Source organism: Rhizoctonia solani, chromosome 2 (genome assembly GCF_016906535.1).
Source record: "Rhizoctonia solani chromosome 2, complete sequence".
Lineage (NCBI taxonomy): Eukaryota > Fungi > Basidiomycota > Agaricomycetes > Cantharellales > Ceratobasidiaceae > Rhizoctonia > Rhizoctonia solani.
In genome coordinates, this window is record NC_057371.1 from 1,140,054 (window position 1) to 1,156,415 (window position 16,362).

The window sequence follows — 16,362 nt, forward strand, 5'->3', positions numbered from 1 at the left end:
AGACATTAGTAGGATACGCATATACTCGCCGTAAAGTTTTACATTTCGAACTGCTCATCCGCAAAGGGATCAATGGGCGGGAAGTCCCCAACAGTGATGCGATCGGGTCGAACGAACGCACCATGTTTAGCTGGACAGGTGAAGTATCGTTCGCCTTGCACACTGAACTCAAGAATCAACAGGTGACCACGGCCAAGTACCAAAGGATGCTTACGAGCCGTCATTTTTACCCACTGGTTCATCATATTCGACACCAACCCAATCACCACTACCTATATGACTGTTAAATCCCGTATCATACTTTGCGTCGAATTTTCTAGCACTTACCTTCCTTTCCAAATTTGGTGGGACCCACAAACCGAACGACTCCTCGTTTAATATCCCCGTCTCCTTCTGTTTCGACTTTGCAGCGCGCACCGGGTTTGATTTCAGGTGAAGCGGTGTAGACATGTATTTCGGGGGCCTGCGCCGAGTCCGCGAACCGGCCAATTTTGTTGGCTTGTTTGTACGCGAGGACGGTATCTATGAGACGCGCTCTAAGTAAAGGATCAATGAATTTGGTGGACTTCCAATACCCTTTCGTTTTTGGTACTCCTCGTCTGTGAGCTCGAACTTTTCGACAGCTGACACGTCTGTAAATTGGCCAGTCAAAGAGTTGGTATTGGTATCCGCCACCTTTGGGAATGATTAGCCTCCTTGGTTGAGATTCTTTGATTGTGCCACCCCCACTTTTAGTAACATCATATCTGAAAGACTGTAGAATCCCAATGGACGCGAGTCATCGTCAAGCACGTGTAACGGGGCCGAGTTTTGCTCGTCGATAGAACGGTGGACAGTCAGTCGTTGAGATTCAGGCGCAATCCCGGTCACGGATTCAAGTTTGCCCTGTCCCAACCGCGCATAAGACAAGCTTAACAAAATCACACTGTACACTCACCTTGAGTTGGCCGATGGTCATGTGAAGATCATATTTGCGCTCAGAGAATGTATCGGGGGAAAGGACGTGGATTCGAATAGTAGACATGGTTGTTACAGTAAGGTTTGAACTGGCTCGAGCCACGCGGAGGATAGGTGCTCTCTCGCGTAAACGTCAAGTCATAGCGCCAAGCGCTAGGCGCTTGAACTTTGCCAGGCGCATCATCCTTTCGACCATCCCATCCGGGCTACGTGTCCTTGTCCCACCCCGCGGCTCGCTCCTCAACCGAATTAATACACAAAAGGCATCATGGTTAGAATTTAGCTGCTTTTTAATATCTTTTGGTATTTACGGCTGAGTGTATTCACACGCAGGAAGCCAACCGGGATGACGCATTGAAGAGTCTCCGGCTCGCACGTAAACACTTTGAAGGCGGAAACCTTTCCGAAGCTCGTAGACTTGCGGATAAATCCATCAGCTTATTCCCCACGGCCGAGGCCAAGGATTTCCTGGCTACACTTGCATCTGCGCCATCTCCCTCTGGTACACCGACAGATCCTCCCAAAGCTTCAGGCGCAGAAGTCCACCCATCTGCGGGTGGAGCACATAGTAGAAAGGGGAAGACTAAGGATCAGGCAACCAATGGGAGCGAGAAGAAGTGGACACCAGAACAGGCGGCTGTAGTGAAACGAGTAAGGTCGTGCGGGGCTACAGCTTATTATGAAGTACTCGCAATTGAGAAGACAGCGGATGAAGGAGAGGTTAAAAAGGCCTATCGCAAGGTGAGCATATTCCTATTATCATACTGTTCCAACCTAATTTTGCGCGTGAAGCTTGCCCTCCAGTTACATCCTGACAAGAACAATGCCCTGGAGCAGACGAGGCTTTCAAAGGTTGGAGGAAACCGTCATTTTGGATTGTTGAGTGCTGACCAAAGACACTGTAGTTGTTTCGAAAGCATTCACGATATTGTCTGATCCTCAAAAGCGGGCGGTATATGATCAAGTTGGTGGCGATCCGGAGCAAAGAGGCGGTGGTGGTAGCGCTGCAAGCAGTGGGATGGGCGGTATGCGTATGCGGCCAGGATACAACCATATGTTCTTTGATGAGGAAATCAACCCTGAAGGTAAGGTCATATTTCCGGGGGTCGCGACTCTAACGGCTCAATCATGGTTCCCTAGATGTGTTCAACATGTTCTTTGGTGCGTCTGGATTTGGTGGTCCTGGCTTCTCGACTGGATTTGGGAATGGTTTCGGTGGTACACCAGGTATGTGTATATGCTGCAGCTCACCCCCTGAGTTTGATCTCACGTTCTCATAGTATTTTCGGCATCTTTCGGAGGCCCTGGAATTCGTGTACAGCGATTCGGCGCCCCTCGGCGCCCAGCGGGCCAACAACAAGCAGGCGAAACGGGCGACACTCGATCAATATTCGTTCAACTTCTCCCTCTTATCGCTCTACTTGCAATTTCGCTATTCTCAAGTCTATTCTCGTTTATTACAAACGGTGGTCCGTCCTACCCTGGATTCCGATACGATGCATCCAAAAGCTTCAATGTCGAACAAACGACCACTCGGTTAAATGTGCCATATTTTGTGTCACCAAACGAGTGGACGGAGCATCCTATAGGCAAAGTCGCAGAACAAGTTAAAGCTGGAGCTCCTACACCGAGCACTAGCGATCTCTTAAAACTGCGCTCGTTCGAAACTATAGTGGAGAGACGATATGAGGAACATTTATATGACTTGTGCCGGAACGAATACGAGCACCGGGAACGACGGATGGAACAGCATAAAGGTATCTTTGGATTTGGCGCGGACTGGGACAAGGTCAAGCAGATTCAGAATGAGAAACTCCCCAACTGCGAGAAGCTCACAGCTCTTCAGTACAAACAAAAGACGCAGAAAAGATAGAAAAGTCACGCTTTGCACGTATACTCCATTTGCACTTATTACCCCCCTTATTTTACAATCGTGTACGGGTTTTTTGTTATGTATGAATTTCTTGAGGTGACCTCCGTGTTTGGCCGGGCATGGAGATACGAGTTGTGATGGGCACAAGTTGATTGGATTGGGATCTGGTTGAGATACAGCGCAAGTCTAGCATTCATCCATCCTTTTGGTAGATCATGCCTCCTCCTTTGCCTTTAGGGCAAGTTTGCGGTAGAACTCTTCGCGGTGACGAACTGTGGAATGTAATGTTAGAATGTGATATTATATGGAAACAAGTTAATCGGTACGCATACCAGAGGGCAAGTGGATGCCGTACCTGGCCGGATGGTGAGAACGAATTAAATTCTTCACAATTGTAGGAGCTTACCAGTATCCGTAGCCAGCTGCGGTACCTAGGCCAAGTGCAGCCGTAATATCGAGAATGAGGCGCTTGCGAAGCTTGCCGGTAATGGGAGCAATAGCCATTGAGGAATACGCGAACGAGGCAAGTGACGGTGGTGGTTGTCTATGATAGACGAGAGTCAGACCCCGGGACAGGGAAGAGAGACCCCGGGATGACCCGCTGAGGCATCGTGGTATTACGTAAGAAGCCCCCGTGCCCATTGAGAGACTAGACCTACTATTACCCACCACATTAACAAACGTAGTATTATCAATTCGGGATGGACGGCGGCGACTCTGCGAATAGCTCGGGACCATGGCGCTTTGCGCAGTGCTTTGGTGACAAGGGCGAGGTTGAGGATATCACAGAGGGTCAGTATCCATCATCGCTTGGAGCGCGCCTCTGACTTGAGTAGCCGATATCATCTCCACCGTCGAGTTCGACAACACCGGCGACTATCTCGCCACGGGTGACAAGGGCGGCCGTGTCGTGCTCTTTGAGCGTAACAACCAGGTCAGTCCTCAATCCCCTGCTTGTCCTGTTTTTCCCGCCTGCATGTTACATTACGCGTCGTGCTCGTCCCACATGATTTGCCTAATGGCGTGACATCCATGTGCTCATGCCTTTCAACTGTGCAGAAACGAGGCTGCGAGTACAAGTTCTATACCGAATTTCAGTCTCACGAGCCCGAGTTTGACTATCTCAAGTCGCTCGAGATCGAGGAGAAGATTAACAGAATAAAGTGGTGCAAACGTCAAAATGCTGCGCATTTCTTGCTCTCTACCAACGGTGCGTTTTTTACATTCGCTATTGATTATATGACCACACCTAATTCGCGCCGCTTTTGTTCCCCAGACAAGACCATCAAACTATGGAAAGTACACGAGAAAACTATCAAGCAGGTCTCTGAATCCAACTTGCACAATGGGCAGCGAGCCACACCACCTCCCACCACCGCGGCCGGGCTGAAGTTACCCAGGATGACGATGGGAGATGCGGTTGTGGCAGCCATTCCGAGGAAGGTCTATGCGAACGCGCATGCCTACCACATCAATTCCATCTCGATCAATTCAGACGGGGAAACATACATTAGCGCAGATGATTTGCGGATTAACCTATGGAATCTTGGTATCCACGACCAGAGCTTCAGTAGGTTTGAGTAGTTTACCCCTACCGGCACCCCCTGACTGGCGCTTGTAGATATTGTCGATATCAAACCGGTCAACATGGAGGAGCTCACGGAGGTCATCACGGCGGCCGAATTCCATCCAATCGACTGCAATACCTTCATGTACTCGAGTTCCAAGGGAACAATCAAGCTCGCCGATATGCGCGACCAAGCATTATGCGATGGACATGCAAAGCGTGCGCCTCCCCCCTTTACCCTCGTTTAACTCAGCGTCTGACTTGATTTCTTAGAATTTGAGGAGGAAGAGGACCCATCGAACCGATCGTTCTTTTCCGAAATCATCTCATCCATATCCGACGTCAAGTTTAGCCGAGACGGGAGGTATATCCTATCGCGCGACTACCTGAGCCTCAAGATTTGGGACATGAATATGGATCGTCGACCGGTCAAGACGATTAACATCCACGACCATCTGCGTGGGAAGCTCTGTGACCTCTACGAAAATGACTGTATTTTCGATAAATTTGAGTGCTCCTTTAGCGGAGATGGCTCGTAAGTTTCCTCGCTTGGTGTGGGTGACATGCACTAATTTGTATGCGTAATTAGACAGGTGATGACGGGGTCTTACCACAACTATTTCCGGATATACGACGTTGATGGCAACAATGACGTGTTGCTCCAGGCTGACAAGTCGGCTTTCCGAGCAAACCGCATAGGAGGAGCGCGGACACCCGTACGAGGACCGGGACGTCAAGGTATGAATGTGGAGACGATCGATTTTAACAAAAAGATCCTCCACGGCAGCTGGCATCCTCGAGAGAACACCATTGCGGTGAGTATCGCATTGGCCGTGAGTTATTTCGTACTAATAATTGGATCTCGAACTTTATTGTAGATCGCCGCGACGAACAATTTGTTCCTGTACAGCGCAGCATAGACACGTGCGGATGGCGCTTACTACCCTTCGAGCTCTGAACTCGATTTCTCCTCCATTTCCCTCCCTACCTGTCGTTTATCTCCTTGCCTCCACGCCCGTACCATCCATCGCGTCTCTTGAGCCCCATTTTGGCATCCCAAACCCCTCATCAGTCCTGTATTGCATATATACTAAAGACGAGAAGAGATTTCCTGGTGTTGTACTAAACATTACAAATTCATGTGAATATTGGAATTCGTCGAATTCGGGGATGGGGCTCGTTCAGTTGGTCGGACTGATGTACGTCAAAATTAGGTTATAATGGCTCGAACATCAAAGCAAGCGATGATCAGGATACATGTAGAGGTTCAATATATAATAAACAGCGATAGAACAACAAAGCTATAGTGTGACCTCGATGTTTCCGATGCGCAGACGAGTGTAGGTTTGCTTATGCTTGATGGTCTTTTCATAACCCTTTCTTCGTTTCTTCTTGAAGATTTCGAGCATGGGTCCTTTTGTATGCTCCAAAACCGTGGCGGTTACACGGACGGGGATTGTTCCTCGGACTGCATATTCTCTCGAACCGAATTCATGCACAGCGTCGAGTGATAGGGAGTCGCCGGGACGGACGTCGCGCAAACGAGGGACAGTCAAGATATCACGAGGAGCGAGTAGGTATTTGCGACCAGCGACGGTAGCGACAGCATAATGCGATGGTTGGGATTGAATCAAGCTGAGTGCACTTGGCAAGTCGGCAGCTGCAGGTGCAGGCGAGTTTGCGACGGAAAATAACCGGCTGCCAACTTGACTGGGGTAAGACCGAAACGTAACGCAAGAAAAGGAAAGGAGGAAACTCACAGCCACCCCCTGCACGTAGCCAGCTCAGAGCATCTTCACAACAGATATTATTTAGTACAGAAGAGTCAAATGCGGATACATGCATACTTACTCCTCGACAGCATTGCGCAAAGGGACAGCCGACCGGAGGGTCGGAAAAACACGGAAAGTTTCGTGCGGATGTATCCGGACTCCCATGACTGGTCCGTGCATTTGCATCCGGGCCGCACTCCAAGTGTTTCCCACCGACTCTTGCAGCCCGCTTTCCCAACAAACTCTGCAGCGATGCACTCGATTGCCCTCCGAAACTCTGCGAAGCGCGCGGCCGCGATTGCCTCGCGTAACGCTCGCCCTCTGGTCAGTCTATATTCCATTTATCTTTGCAATTTGCACTTTCCTAGTCCACACAATTTTCTAACAATTTTGGTACGCATTTGCCCTCTAGCTCCGCGAGCAGTTGGTCGCACCGGCGTTCACCCGCAGCTATGCCACCCCCAAGGCTGGTGAGCTACTACTTCAATGTGCATATATACACCTGGGAGCTCACGCATTTGTCCAAATCGCGATCTAATCTTGCAGCTGCTTCCGAGGTTAGCTCTATCCTTGAGTCGCGCATTGCAGGCTCTTCCTTTGGCGGCGATGTCCAAGAGACTGGTCGTGTTTTGACTATTGGTGCGTCTGCGCTGGGTCTATGCGCCTCAACGTGTCCCCTAATACCTTTGCAGGTGACGGTATTGCCCGTGTCTACGGTTTGGTAGGGCATTAATTTTGTCGATCTCTGATGGATTTGCACTAACGAATTACTCCCGGGAATGTGTAGAGGAACGTCCAAGGTGAGCGAGAAGCACACAACTCAACAAAGTTTTTACTCACGGTAGTACAGCCGAGGAGATGGTGGAATTCTCGTCTGGTGTTCGCGGCATGTGTCTGAACTTGGAAGCCGACAACGTCGGTGTTTCCATTTTCGGTAACGATCGTCTTATCAAGGAAGGCGACACTGTCAAGCGTACCGGCCAGATCGTCGATGTCCCCGTCGGCCCTAAGCTCCTTGGTCGTGTCGTTGATGCGCTCGGTAACCCCATTGACGGCAAGGGCCCGATTGAGGCTGCTGAGCGCCGCCGTGCCTCCCTCAAGGCCCCCGGTATCTTGCCCCGTCGCTCCGTCAACCAACCCATGCAGACTGGTCTCAAGCCCATCGACGCCATGGTTCCCATCGGACGTGGTCAGCGTGAGCTGATTATCGGCGATCGTCAAACCGGAAAGACTGCCGTTGCGATCGACACTATCCTTAACCAAAAGCGCTGGAACGACGGTCAGGAGGAGGACAAGAAGCTCTACTGTGTCTACGTTGCCGTTGGCCAGAAACGTTCGACTGTCGCTCAGCTCGTCCAGACCCTTGAGGAGAACGATGCGATGAAGTACACCATCATTGTTGCTGCCACCGCCTCTGAGGCCGCTCCTCTCCAGTACCTCGCTCCTTTCTCTGGCTGCGCTATGGGCGAGTGGTTCCGTGACAACGGTACGGTTAAAAAAATAGTGGGTTTATGCGCATACTGACAGCGTCACAGGCAAGCACGCCTTGATCATCTACGACGATCTTTCCAAGCAGGCCGTCGCTTACCGTCAAATGTCCCTCTTGCTTCGTCGTCCCCCCGGTCGTGAGGCCTACCCCGGTGATGTCTTCTACCTGCACTCTCGTCTCCTCGAGCGTGCTGCTAAGATGAGCGACAAGTTTGGTGGAGGATCCCTCACTGCTCTCCCCATCATTGAGACCCAGGGTGGTGATGTGTCTGCATACATTCCCACCAATGTCATTTCCATTACCGATGGTCAGATCTTCTTGGAGGCTGAGCTCTTCTTCCGTGGTGTCCGTCCCGCTATCAACGTCGGTCTCTCCGTGTCTCGTGTCGGTTCCGCTGCCCAGACGTAAGTTTTCCCCTGCAACCAGCTCAGGGTTCAAAACTGACGTATAATTTGATTTCCAGCAAGATCATGAAGAAGTTCGCTGGTTCGCTCAAGCTCTACCTCGCCCAGTATCGTGAAGTCGCTGCTTCGCTCAGTTCGGTTCCGATCTCGATGCTTCGACCCGATTCTTGCTCTCTCGTGGTGCCCGCCTCACCGAGCTCTTGAAGCAGGGTCAGTACCAGCCTCTTCCCACCGAGGTCCAGGTCCCTATCATCTACGCCGGTGTCAACGGTCTCGTACGTACAATTATCCGTCTGGATGAGTCTGGTCCTAACCTACACTTTCCAGCTCGACTCCATCCCCGTTGAGCAGATCGTCCGCTGGGAAGGAGAGTTCCGTCAACACCTCGCCAGCTCCCAAAAGGCTCTCCTTGCTGAGATCTCCAAGGGTACCGTCACTGCTGAGACCGAGAAGGAAATCAAGCGTGTCGTTGAGGAGCACGTCGCTGCCTTCACCGCATAAATAAACCACTTGGCGATTCGAACGTAGATAAAGGCTGGTGGAAAATAAATTGGGCGGGCAATTCTATAGTTTGTAATTTCATGAAACCAGCCGACTCTATGTGTGTATTGCTGCCCTTTTTTGTTACTCAAAAAGCATCTTTCGCTGGTTCCTTGAAATGAACTATGCATAGATTTCAAATCATTCTTTAGATCCTGTTTGACCCGGGAGCTTGAGCTTGCGTTATACACTGCGTGGGAACGTCTCTGGGTACCGGGTTTGTGCTAGGTAGATGCATATCACCGCAATTTACCCATGCTTGGTGTACAGTTTGAAGGAGTTGATAGAATTGCTTGAGGATGGGTAGCTTGGATCTGCTCTTGTTAGGTAGCGCATATAGTTATCTAGACCAGCTGGGTATATCGTTTTTGACCTTGCGTTCTCCGGAATTACTTCGCATTATTATATGGGCAACCGGACCTCACACTCGGAAATCCTACAATAAGCATCCGGACGCAATATGCAATCGTTTCCAGATTATGATCCAAACTATCTAACTAAACAACAGAGTGAAGATGTAAAGTACATGCGTAAACGACAAGGTATAATGTCAAGACTGTTAACGGGAGAAATACGGGTTGGATAGCATTCAGTTATGATCCGGGAGGGACTCGTTTGTAGAATAGAATATATGCTGGTTTACCCTGTGGAGAGCCAATAAGAATGGGAGAGAACGGCTATGGGGGACAAGAACTTACGACTACTTCTTTGGGCTCAGCGGGTGTAATCCTACTATCGTCGCAATACATCCATTTTCCGCGAGACTTGACAAACGCGGTATCTAAACTCATAATCAGCCTCGCTTCCTACAAAAAGTGAGGCATGGAAACTCACAATGCCCACTGCTCAAACTGCCAAAATGATTCGCGACGCCATACAGCTCATACTTGTACGGCGGAATTTGCGCCCTCGGGTCCTGCGGTGAGAACCGCTCCAATCCGTCCTTGTCCATATTGGGCGTCAACGGCGGAGGCATATAATTCGTCAAGTCCAAGTCTTTGAGCGGGAAATCGACGAGCGTTTCAAGTTTATCGGTGAATGGACCTTTGAACGAGAATCGTTTGAGGTGGATAATTAATACCGGGGGCATGCGCGAGAACGTAAGTTGCTTTGCGGCCCGGCGGGCGGTTTTGCAGCGTGGGCAGTGCCTGGTGTAAAAGAGGTATTAGCAAGAGCTAGATATAAAAGGAGGGAAACGGTACCATGCGTCTGCGTTGTCCATGACTTCCCGCCCGACCAGTGCCTTGATACACTCGTCCAAGGACACTTTGGTAACGCCCTTGTTCGCGGGGATCGGAACCGACAAGTTCAAAAATGCATTGTACGTCGTACTCGTCTGATAAAACATTAGACACAAACCCACCCAAATCGATCCCGACTCACCTGCCCACACGTCAAACACTGCATCTGGTTGCAAAACTGGCCTTGGAAATAGTCCACGACGATACTATCGTTTCGACGCTTGTACCTCGCCCATTCGTGCGCACCCGCGAGCTGCTTTGGCATTCCCTCGAGCTCAGCCTCTCGCTCGGGCGTGAGCTCCTCGAACTGCGGTTTGACGATGATTCGATTCAGGTCTTCGTGTATCCGTCCAATAGGAAAAGCAAAATTCTTGGGCGTCGTGTTGCTCCGACCCGGCAAACTGTCGAGCGTGCGCGCATATCGATTTCTACCCGGGCCCCTATCGTCAATAACACTATAAAAACAAAGTCTTGTGAGACCCACCCTAAACGGCACAGGCGTCAAATACGGTAAATCACCCTGCCACATATCCCTCAAAAGCGAATAAAACGCATTCGCAAGTTCACCTCGGGTACCCAACGGATTCATCATGTTCACCTCATGATGCCAGCGCCGATCGGTAAAGAACCGCGTAAACGGCACGGTCCCGCTCAAACACTGCAGCACCGAGTTCATATAGCACGTATTCCCCATGTTCCGAAGCCCCGACATCCCGAGTTGCTCGTCCCGCCAGTAGACGACCGAGTAGTCCGGCTGGATCGACGGCGGCTTGGGCGGCTGCGGGATGCGCGGCCGGGAGTCGGCGCGCTCCATCGCGGGGGTGGCCGCGACCGGGGAGGGCGTATGAGGTTCGGGTAGTCGATCGAGACGGGGCGGGTGGTGCTCAGCGCGACCGAGCCGGAATACGCATGGTGGTGGTGCGGGTGTTCAAAGTATCCGGCGTTGGCGGGGGGAGGAGGGGACATCATGTCTTCGAGCGGACGCTGGGAGTGGGCGGGTGTGCCGCTTGATGTGGGTGGTGAGACGGCTCGCTCGGGGTATGTGATGGGCGTGCGGACTGATGTACCAAATGACGAACCGGCCAGACCCTGTGGATCGAGTACAGTTAGAATTGAGGCGCAGGAAGGAAGGAGGGGGAGGGGCGGGGGGTAGCCGAGGCTGGACTTACTACGTCCTGAGGCATCCTCGTATGCGATACCGATCCCGATGCGGGACGACCCGACACGGCGGGTTTCCGAGCCAATCTCTTCCCCGCATCTGCGTTCGTCGCAACGACCACGTCTTCGCCCTTGAACTCGCCCACTTGGTCGCCCCACGCCTTGATCCCGCCATGCAGAAAGACCGGGGGCCTCCTCAGGGGTTTCAAAAACTCAGTCTCGTAGATGATCCGGAACAAGAGATTGAGCGGGGTCGACGGGTCTGCGAATTCGGTCGACGACGCGTCGGCAAGGACGACCAAGTCGAATGTGTTTCGTCGTTCAAAGAGCGTGCGTTCGGTCTTGGACGAAAGGACGAGCGCTTCTTGGAGCTCCTTGGCCGACATCCTGTATCCTCACGGTTGTTTTAGCTCCCTCCACCCTTTTTTCTCAAAATACTGAGTATCCAAACACCACCCACCCTTTCCGGCCCAACACAATCGGCTCGATGCAAACGACATTATCGACCGGGAGCCTCCGCGACTCGTATTCATCCCTCGGGCGTACATCCAGTACTAGAATCTGCAACGCGGTAGCCAGGTACCCCTTGAGCGTACTGGCCGTGATCGTGTTTGTGATGGGCAAATCCGGCTTGGGCAGCTTGTCTGATTTGGGTTCGGTCGGGGTGGATGCGGATGCGGACGCCGACGTAGATGGAGCGTGTGGAGACTGGGGCTTGGCGCTCCCAAAGGTGATCCCCGGCGCGCACCGTTGGCGGGCGTGGACGCTGGACGAGGTGTGCCCTCGAGGTCGGGTATCGCATTGGGGAACGGTCTCGGGATAGGATTTGTTGATTCTGTTGTTGGCCGAATTCGAATCCAAGGGAAGGTGCGGGGCCCATCCCGCCCATTCCGCCGGATGGAGACGCCGTTCGGCCGGGGGGCGCTCCAGGCACGCCTAACTTTAAAAGCCGCATCTCCGCATCGTTCTCCAACGCATCCAAGGACGGGAAATTAGCCTCGATATCGTCGATCGAGGGGAAAGCGGCCTCGAACTCCTCGGTGGTCGCGCTTCGCTGTTTAGGCGGCCGTTGTTGTTCGTCAATCTCGGACAGGCCGAGACCTAGACCCAGAGTCACCCGTCACGCGAGGAGACATGGCGAGCGGGGACATGGGTGAACCGCCCGTTGCGGTTGAGCCGCCTGTCGCGAGCGGAGAGAGGGGTAAATTCCGTCCGCCCGATCCGGTACCGTTCGTCCCGGTGTGCTGGGGGCTGTTCCATAGTGCACTCTTGGATAACGGTGGAGTGCTTGTACCAGCCGTCAACGTGCGCGGTCTGTCGCCCGTAATCGAGCCTGCCCTATCTCTGTCCCCGTTGATCGAGCCCGACCATTCTCGATCGCCCGTAATGGAGCGCGAAAGCGGGGCGAGGGCGGGAGAGGTTCCGCCCGTATTGGTCGGGGTAAGCCTTGGCGGAACAGGCGGGGAGGTCGGGTGTCACTTGGGCTCGGGTTCGGGCTGCCGTGGTTGTTGGTCGTAGGCGAGGGGATGTTCAGGGACATGCTGCGGGACTGCGGGTGCGGGAAATAGGGGATGGGGAGGTTTGGAGTGGGGGGAGAGGCGGGATCGTCATTGTCGTCGTGGACGATCCGGTCGGGGGTGATACGCTGCTAGTAATTCCGAACATACCATGAATAGACGTTGCTCCCGAACTAGGCGGCTGGGGTACAGAAGGAAGGGTGGGGATCTGGGCAGGAGCTGCTCCATTCAAAGATGGAGGACCTCCGTTTGCGGTAATATTGTTAAGAAACTCGAGTTCATGCTGGATAGAACTCGTTCCGCGCGAGGCTGGTGGAGAGGCAGATTCGAGTGGAAGAAGTGGGGAACTGGGCTTGGTCATATCGTTTGGTCTCGGAGATGGATCTGGGCTAACGAGAGGTTTGGACGCGGGCTCGATGGTAGGTTTCGGCGGTTTCTGGGGCCGCTGTGGCTGGTTGCCGACGTCCATGCCAGCCTGTTCGAGCATGCGCATACGCTCACGAAGCGAACCGATGGGTCTCGAGTCGGGCTCAGCAGCTGCGGGCGACGGTGGCTGGGTGCGCTCAATCTCGCGCAGACGGTCTTCAATCTTCTTTGCGCGGGGGAGTATATCACCAATAACAAACTGGAGACTATATGAGTACAGCACGGACATGGATCATTTGGACAGACCTCGCTCAGTTTGGTAGTTTGATGATAGAGGACTCCCCGTTGGGATTTAGGAGACTCGTGCTTGTACTCTGCGGATCCCATAACATACTCGAGTAATCTGTGGCAATCATAATCAACGGGAATTGCGGATAATATATGGCAGCAAGACCCACATGGCAGCCTGGGAATACTTGTAGAGGGCGCCTCGCAGATCGCCATCGTGCTCGAGTGCAAGACCGGCATCGGCAATGGAATGAGCCGAGTTGAGTATATTCAACGGGGCAAAGCCAGCGACGGCACGGAGAGAGGCAGACTTGGCCTGTTCGCGAATGTCCTTGACGTGCACCGGAACCGCTTTCGCCATCGTCGTCGGGATCAAATGGGGTCAAATATCCAATTCCCTCTTGCTGATGTCATCCACTCGCACTTATGGCTGCCAACGACGAGCTCGAGCGCTTTCGGGAAGAGTGGAGACAGGAGATCAGAGAGAGGGCTGGTGCCGAACCATCGTCGTCCTCTCCTGCCTCTTCTCCCCCACGCCCACGCACACGCCAGTCCCCTATTGACATTTACGCAGAGGCAGGTGTGTGCCATATGTCATCTACTATATATCCATTCTCATATAACTGCAGTCGAGCGAGAACAGCGTGGAGAGCTAGACGAAGCATTGAGCCTATATCGACGCGCATTCCGCCTCGATCCCAACGTAGACCGTGCTTATCACTACCGTAGCACGACCCAGGCTTTCGAATCCCTCACTCTCGCTCCTGTCAAGCCGAGTACTAGTACCGAGCCAAAGCCAGAGCCAATACACGTCGCTGCTACATCTACACACTCTATCCGCACCCTCATATCTGCCTTTCCACCCGCCAACGACCTCGCCTTTCTGCCCGAGGACGAACGCCAGCCAGTTCCCATTGCCCGTGTACCCGACGAACTACTGCTGCATACACTCAAGCTGCTCGATATCACTTCCATCGAGAGGTTTGCTTTGGTATGTCGTCGTGCACGCGTCTTGACTGTCGACCCCGATTTGTGGAGGTGAGTACATCCCATCCCGCTCATGCCGCTTATTCAACTTTCTTTCAAAAGGGACTTTGTCATTTCCACCTATCTCCCTCCACAAATTCCGGACAATGTTCCTCTTTCCGACTATATAACCCGCTTTGACTATGATATGCGGAGGCTATACATCGAAGTTCCCAGATTGCGTATGGATGGCGTATACATTGCTGTTTGCCACTGTGAGTACCCCCAATACTGTGGCTTGTGCTGTTTCTAATACAACGCCTAGATGTGTACGTACCGTGTTTCCCCTTACACCCACTTGCTAACAAACCTCCAGTCGACGAGGCCAGAGCGAAAACCTATGGGCAAACGTACGTCCCCGATTTATCCACCCAACCGATCCTTACTCCGATCCATTTCCCGATTCATCTGACCGCCACATATTCACCCGTTCACTTACACCGATGCGTTGGACAGGTCGACCATCTAGTCACCTACCACCGCTACCTCCGTTTCCTCCCAGACGGCCGCGTCCTCTCCCTCCTGGACCAAAACCTCGAACCACGCGAGGCCGTGCACATCATTACACCCGACTTGGTAACCAAGGTGCGTTGGACCCGGTACTTTGTTTATTCCTGCACTCTTCATTTTGATCTTGACCCCCCCCCTTTCATTTCGCTCTCGATGAATGCCCGCTTTGTTTTATTTGCTTGTCTCTTTGCTAACTCTATGTCCCAGGGCTTTTTCATCGGTACATGGACCCTTCGGACTTCCAACGACAAGCACCACGTCTCGATTTCCAACTTGACAGACCCGGCCGGCAAGTTTGAGCACTCGTTTAGGATGGAGCTGACCTTGGGTAGTAAACCACTAGGAAGGTGTGTATTTTCCTCTCATTTCGACTCAATTTGGTTACTTCTTTTTTATTATTTTATTTTTGGCGCCTGCCAAGATGTGTTCTGGTTGGACAAGACCTTGGGATAGTAGCCCATATTTCGGGTTCAGATCTGGGGCGTTTCTGGGGCGTTTTTTTTCTGTGCACTCATATCCCTCCCTCTGGTTTCTCCTCGACCGATCGCGGGCACTTGTTCCCCTTCTCTACTTTTTGGGTACCGAACCTCGTACCCTCTCGGACCCGAGCCTTCGTCCCAGAAACCCATAAAATGACGTCAAACGCACTCGCTTTTTTTTTTTTTCGCTCCCGCCGCTTGCGCTACGGAGTTTACATTGGCCTAAAAAGACTGCACATAATCAATTTAGGCTTTTAGCCTGCAGGCTTAATTTAACGGGCCAGACGGACACTTTGATCCCCGTGTTACGCGACGGGGCTAGACTTGAGGACTTGAGGATGGAAGGGAGGGTGGAGGAGGAGCAGATCCAGGTAAATTGGCAGCGATGGAGACATGGGTGTGTGCATGCGCCCCCGCGTGGAGAAATGACCGCGTTTTGGCTCTGTTCCCCAGCACACGTCTCGTCTCGTTCCCCCTCCCCCTCTAGAATGCGTCGCATATCTTGGTGGGGAGGTTCACCCTAAACCTGACGGATCGAATCCGAAAAACGTGTATTACACGCGTGTGGTTTCCGTTCTCCCCATCCCTCATCCCCAAGCTGTACCTCGAACGGCAAATGATCGGGGTTTTCTGGGTTCTCCTCCATTTGGTCGGAACCGACTTATTCATTCCTCCATTTTATATCTATTTTGCCCCGAAGTTTCGTTTTTGGCTCACCCCCCCCCCCGCAATTTTCGGATCGAACTAACCCGGACCTCCCCCCCTCACATCCAGATGGAACCGGCTCACGCTCGACTCTTACATGTCCGTCAATTCAGAAGGGACACCCTCGACGTTGCCAATCCGGAACGAACGCCCGTTCTGGTTCTCCAAGGTCCGTAGTTGGGCATGATCATCGTCCTTTTTTTTTTGGCTTCTTGTTCTTTTCTCGGGTCGGAGTGTGTATGCATGCACCTCGAGGCCGGTACCGTGCGTACGTACGTGCAAGGGATGAGTTTTAGTGCGGGGATGATCTCGGTAATGATTTTATACCGGCGGTTACAAGGTTATATAATAAATAGAGTACCTTGGATATCAACCGTGTTGCATTAAATAACAGGCGCATTTGCCTCGCCTCCAGGAAAAAAAGGAAAGAGAGTAAGAAAACTATTGGCTTACAACAAAAGAAAAAAAAC

At 52.3% G+C, this 16,362-nt stretch overlaps 8 protein-coding genes across 8 annotated transcripts; 4 read left to right on the plus strand and 4 right to left on the minus strand.

The window, feature by feature from the left end:
• Window positions 1-38: 38 nt before the first annotated feature.
• RhiXN_04964 (CAP-Gly domain protein) lies at window positions 39-1,024 on the minus strand (the record flags this gene model as incomplete). Its single annotated transcript, XM_043324780.1, has 6 exons — window positions 39-162; window positions 215-272; window positions 328-522; window positions 576-675; window positions 730-885; window positions 938-1,024. 6 exons carry the CDS (start codon window positions 1,022-1,024, stop codon window positions 39-41), a joined length of 720 nt encoding a protein of 239 aa, XP_043177199.1.
• Window positions 1,025-1,225: 201 nt separating this feature from the next.
• On the plus strand, window positions 1,226-2,830 carry RhiXN_04965 (J domain-containing protein; the record flags this gene model as incomplete). Its single annotated transcript, XM_043324781.1, has 6 exons — window positions 1,226-1,228; window positions 1,291-1,698; window positions 1,750-1,822; window positions 1,875-2,042; window positions 2,098-2,184; window positions 2,238-2,830. The coding sequence occupies 6 exons, from the start codon at window positions 1,226-1,228 to the stop codon at window positions 2,828-2,830; spliced, it is 1,332 nt and encodes a 443-aa protein (XP_043177200.1).
• Window positions 2,831-3,043: 213 nt separating this feature from the next.
• On the minus strand, window positions 3,044-3,440 carry RhiXN_04966 (uncharacterized protein; the record flags this gene model as incomplete). Its single annotated transcript, XM_043324782.1, has 4 exons — window positions 3,044-3,102; window positions 3,163-3,185; window positions 3,237-3,374; window positions 3,418-3,440. 4 exons carry the CDS (start codon window positions 3,438-3,440, stop codon window positions 3,044-3,046), a joined length of 243 nt encoding a protein of 80 aa, XP_043177201.1.
• Window positions 3,441-3,531: 91 nt separating this feature from the next.
• Window positions 3,532-5,317, plus strand: RhiXN_04967 (protein phosphatase PP2A regulatory subunit B; the record flags this gene model as incomplete). Its single annotated transcript, XM_043324783.1, has 8 exons — window positions 3,532-3,622; window positions 3,667-3,764; window positions 3,890-4,040; window positions 4,107-4,400; window positions 4,452-4,616; window positions 4,671-4,932; window positions 4,987-5,212; window positions 5,276-5,317. The coding sequence occupies 8 exons, from the start codon at window positions 3,532-3,534 to the stop codon at window positions 5,315-5,317; spliced, it is 1,329 nt and encodes a 442-aa protein (XP_043177202.1).
• Window positions 5,318-5,698: 381 nt separating this feature from the next.
• RhiXN_04968 (ribosomal prokaryotic L21 protein) lies at window positions 5,699-6,334 on the minus strand (the record flags this gene model as incomplete). The annotated part of the gene is made up of 3 exons (XM_043324784.1): window positions 5,699-6,107; window positions 6,158-6,190; window positions 6,249-6,334. 3 exons carry the CDS (start codon window positions 6,332-6,334, stop codon window positions 5,699-5,701), a joined length of 528 nt encoding a protein of 175 aa, XP_043177203.1.
• Window positions 6,335-6,421: 87 nt separating this feature from the next.
• RhiXN_04969 (ATP synthase alpha/beta family) lies at window positions 6,422-8,563 on the plus strand (the record flags this gene model as incomplete). Its single annotated transcript, XM_043324785.1, has 10 exons — window positions 6,422-6,493; window positions 6,582-6,639; window positions 6,716-6,808; window positions 6,862-6,890; window positions 6,957-6,969; window positions 7,020-7,655; window positions 7,705-8,062; window positions 8,122-8,200; window positions 8,272-8,337; window positions 8,390-8,563. The coding sequence occupies 10 exons, from the start codon at window positions 6,422-6,424 to the stop codon at window positions 8,561-8,563; spliced, it is 1,578 nt and encodes a 525-aa protein (XP_043177204.1).
• Window positions 8,564-9,195: 632 nt separating this feature from the next.
• On the minus strand, window positions 9,196-13,533 carry RhiXN_04970 (ubiquitin carboxyl-terminal hydrolase; the record flags this gene model as incomplete). Its single annotated transcript, XM_043324786.1, has 14 exons — window positions 9,196-9,246; window positions 9,301-9,383; window positions 9,437-9,750; window positions 9,805-9,938; window positions 9,986-10,298; window positions 10,586-10,932; window positions 11,013-11,388; window positions 11,462-11,536; window positions 11,598-12,102; window positions 12,151-12,252; window positions 12,307-12,649; window positions 12,709-13,143; window positions 13,191-13,287; window positions 13,343-13,533. 14 exons carry the CDS (start codon window positions 13,531-13,533, stop codon window positions 9,196-9,198), a joined length of 3,366 nt encoding a protein of 1,121 aa, XP_043177205.1.
• A 65-nt stretch (window positions 13,534-13,598) lies between these two features.
• RhiXN_04971 (F-box protein) lies at window positions 13,599-16,079 on the plus strand (the record flags this gene model as incomplete). The annotated part of the gene is made up of 8 exons (XM_043324787.1): window positions 13,599-13,752; window positions 13,802-14,210; window positions 14,262-14,413; window positions 14,464-14,467; window positions 14,515-14,548; window positions 14,655-14,783; window positions 14,916-15,055; window positions 15,962-16,079. The coding sequence occupies 8 exons, from the start codon at window positions 13,599-13,601 to the stop codon at window positions 16,077-16,079; spliced, it is 1,140 nt and encodes a 379-aa protein (XP_043177206.1).
• Between the last annotated feature and the right edge of the window lie 283 nt (window positions 16,080-16,362).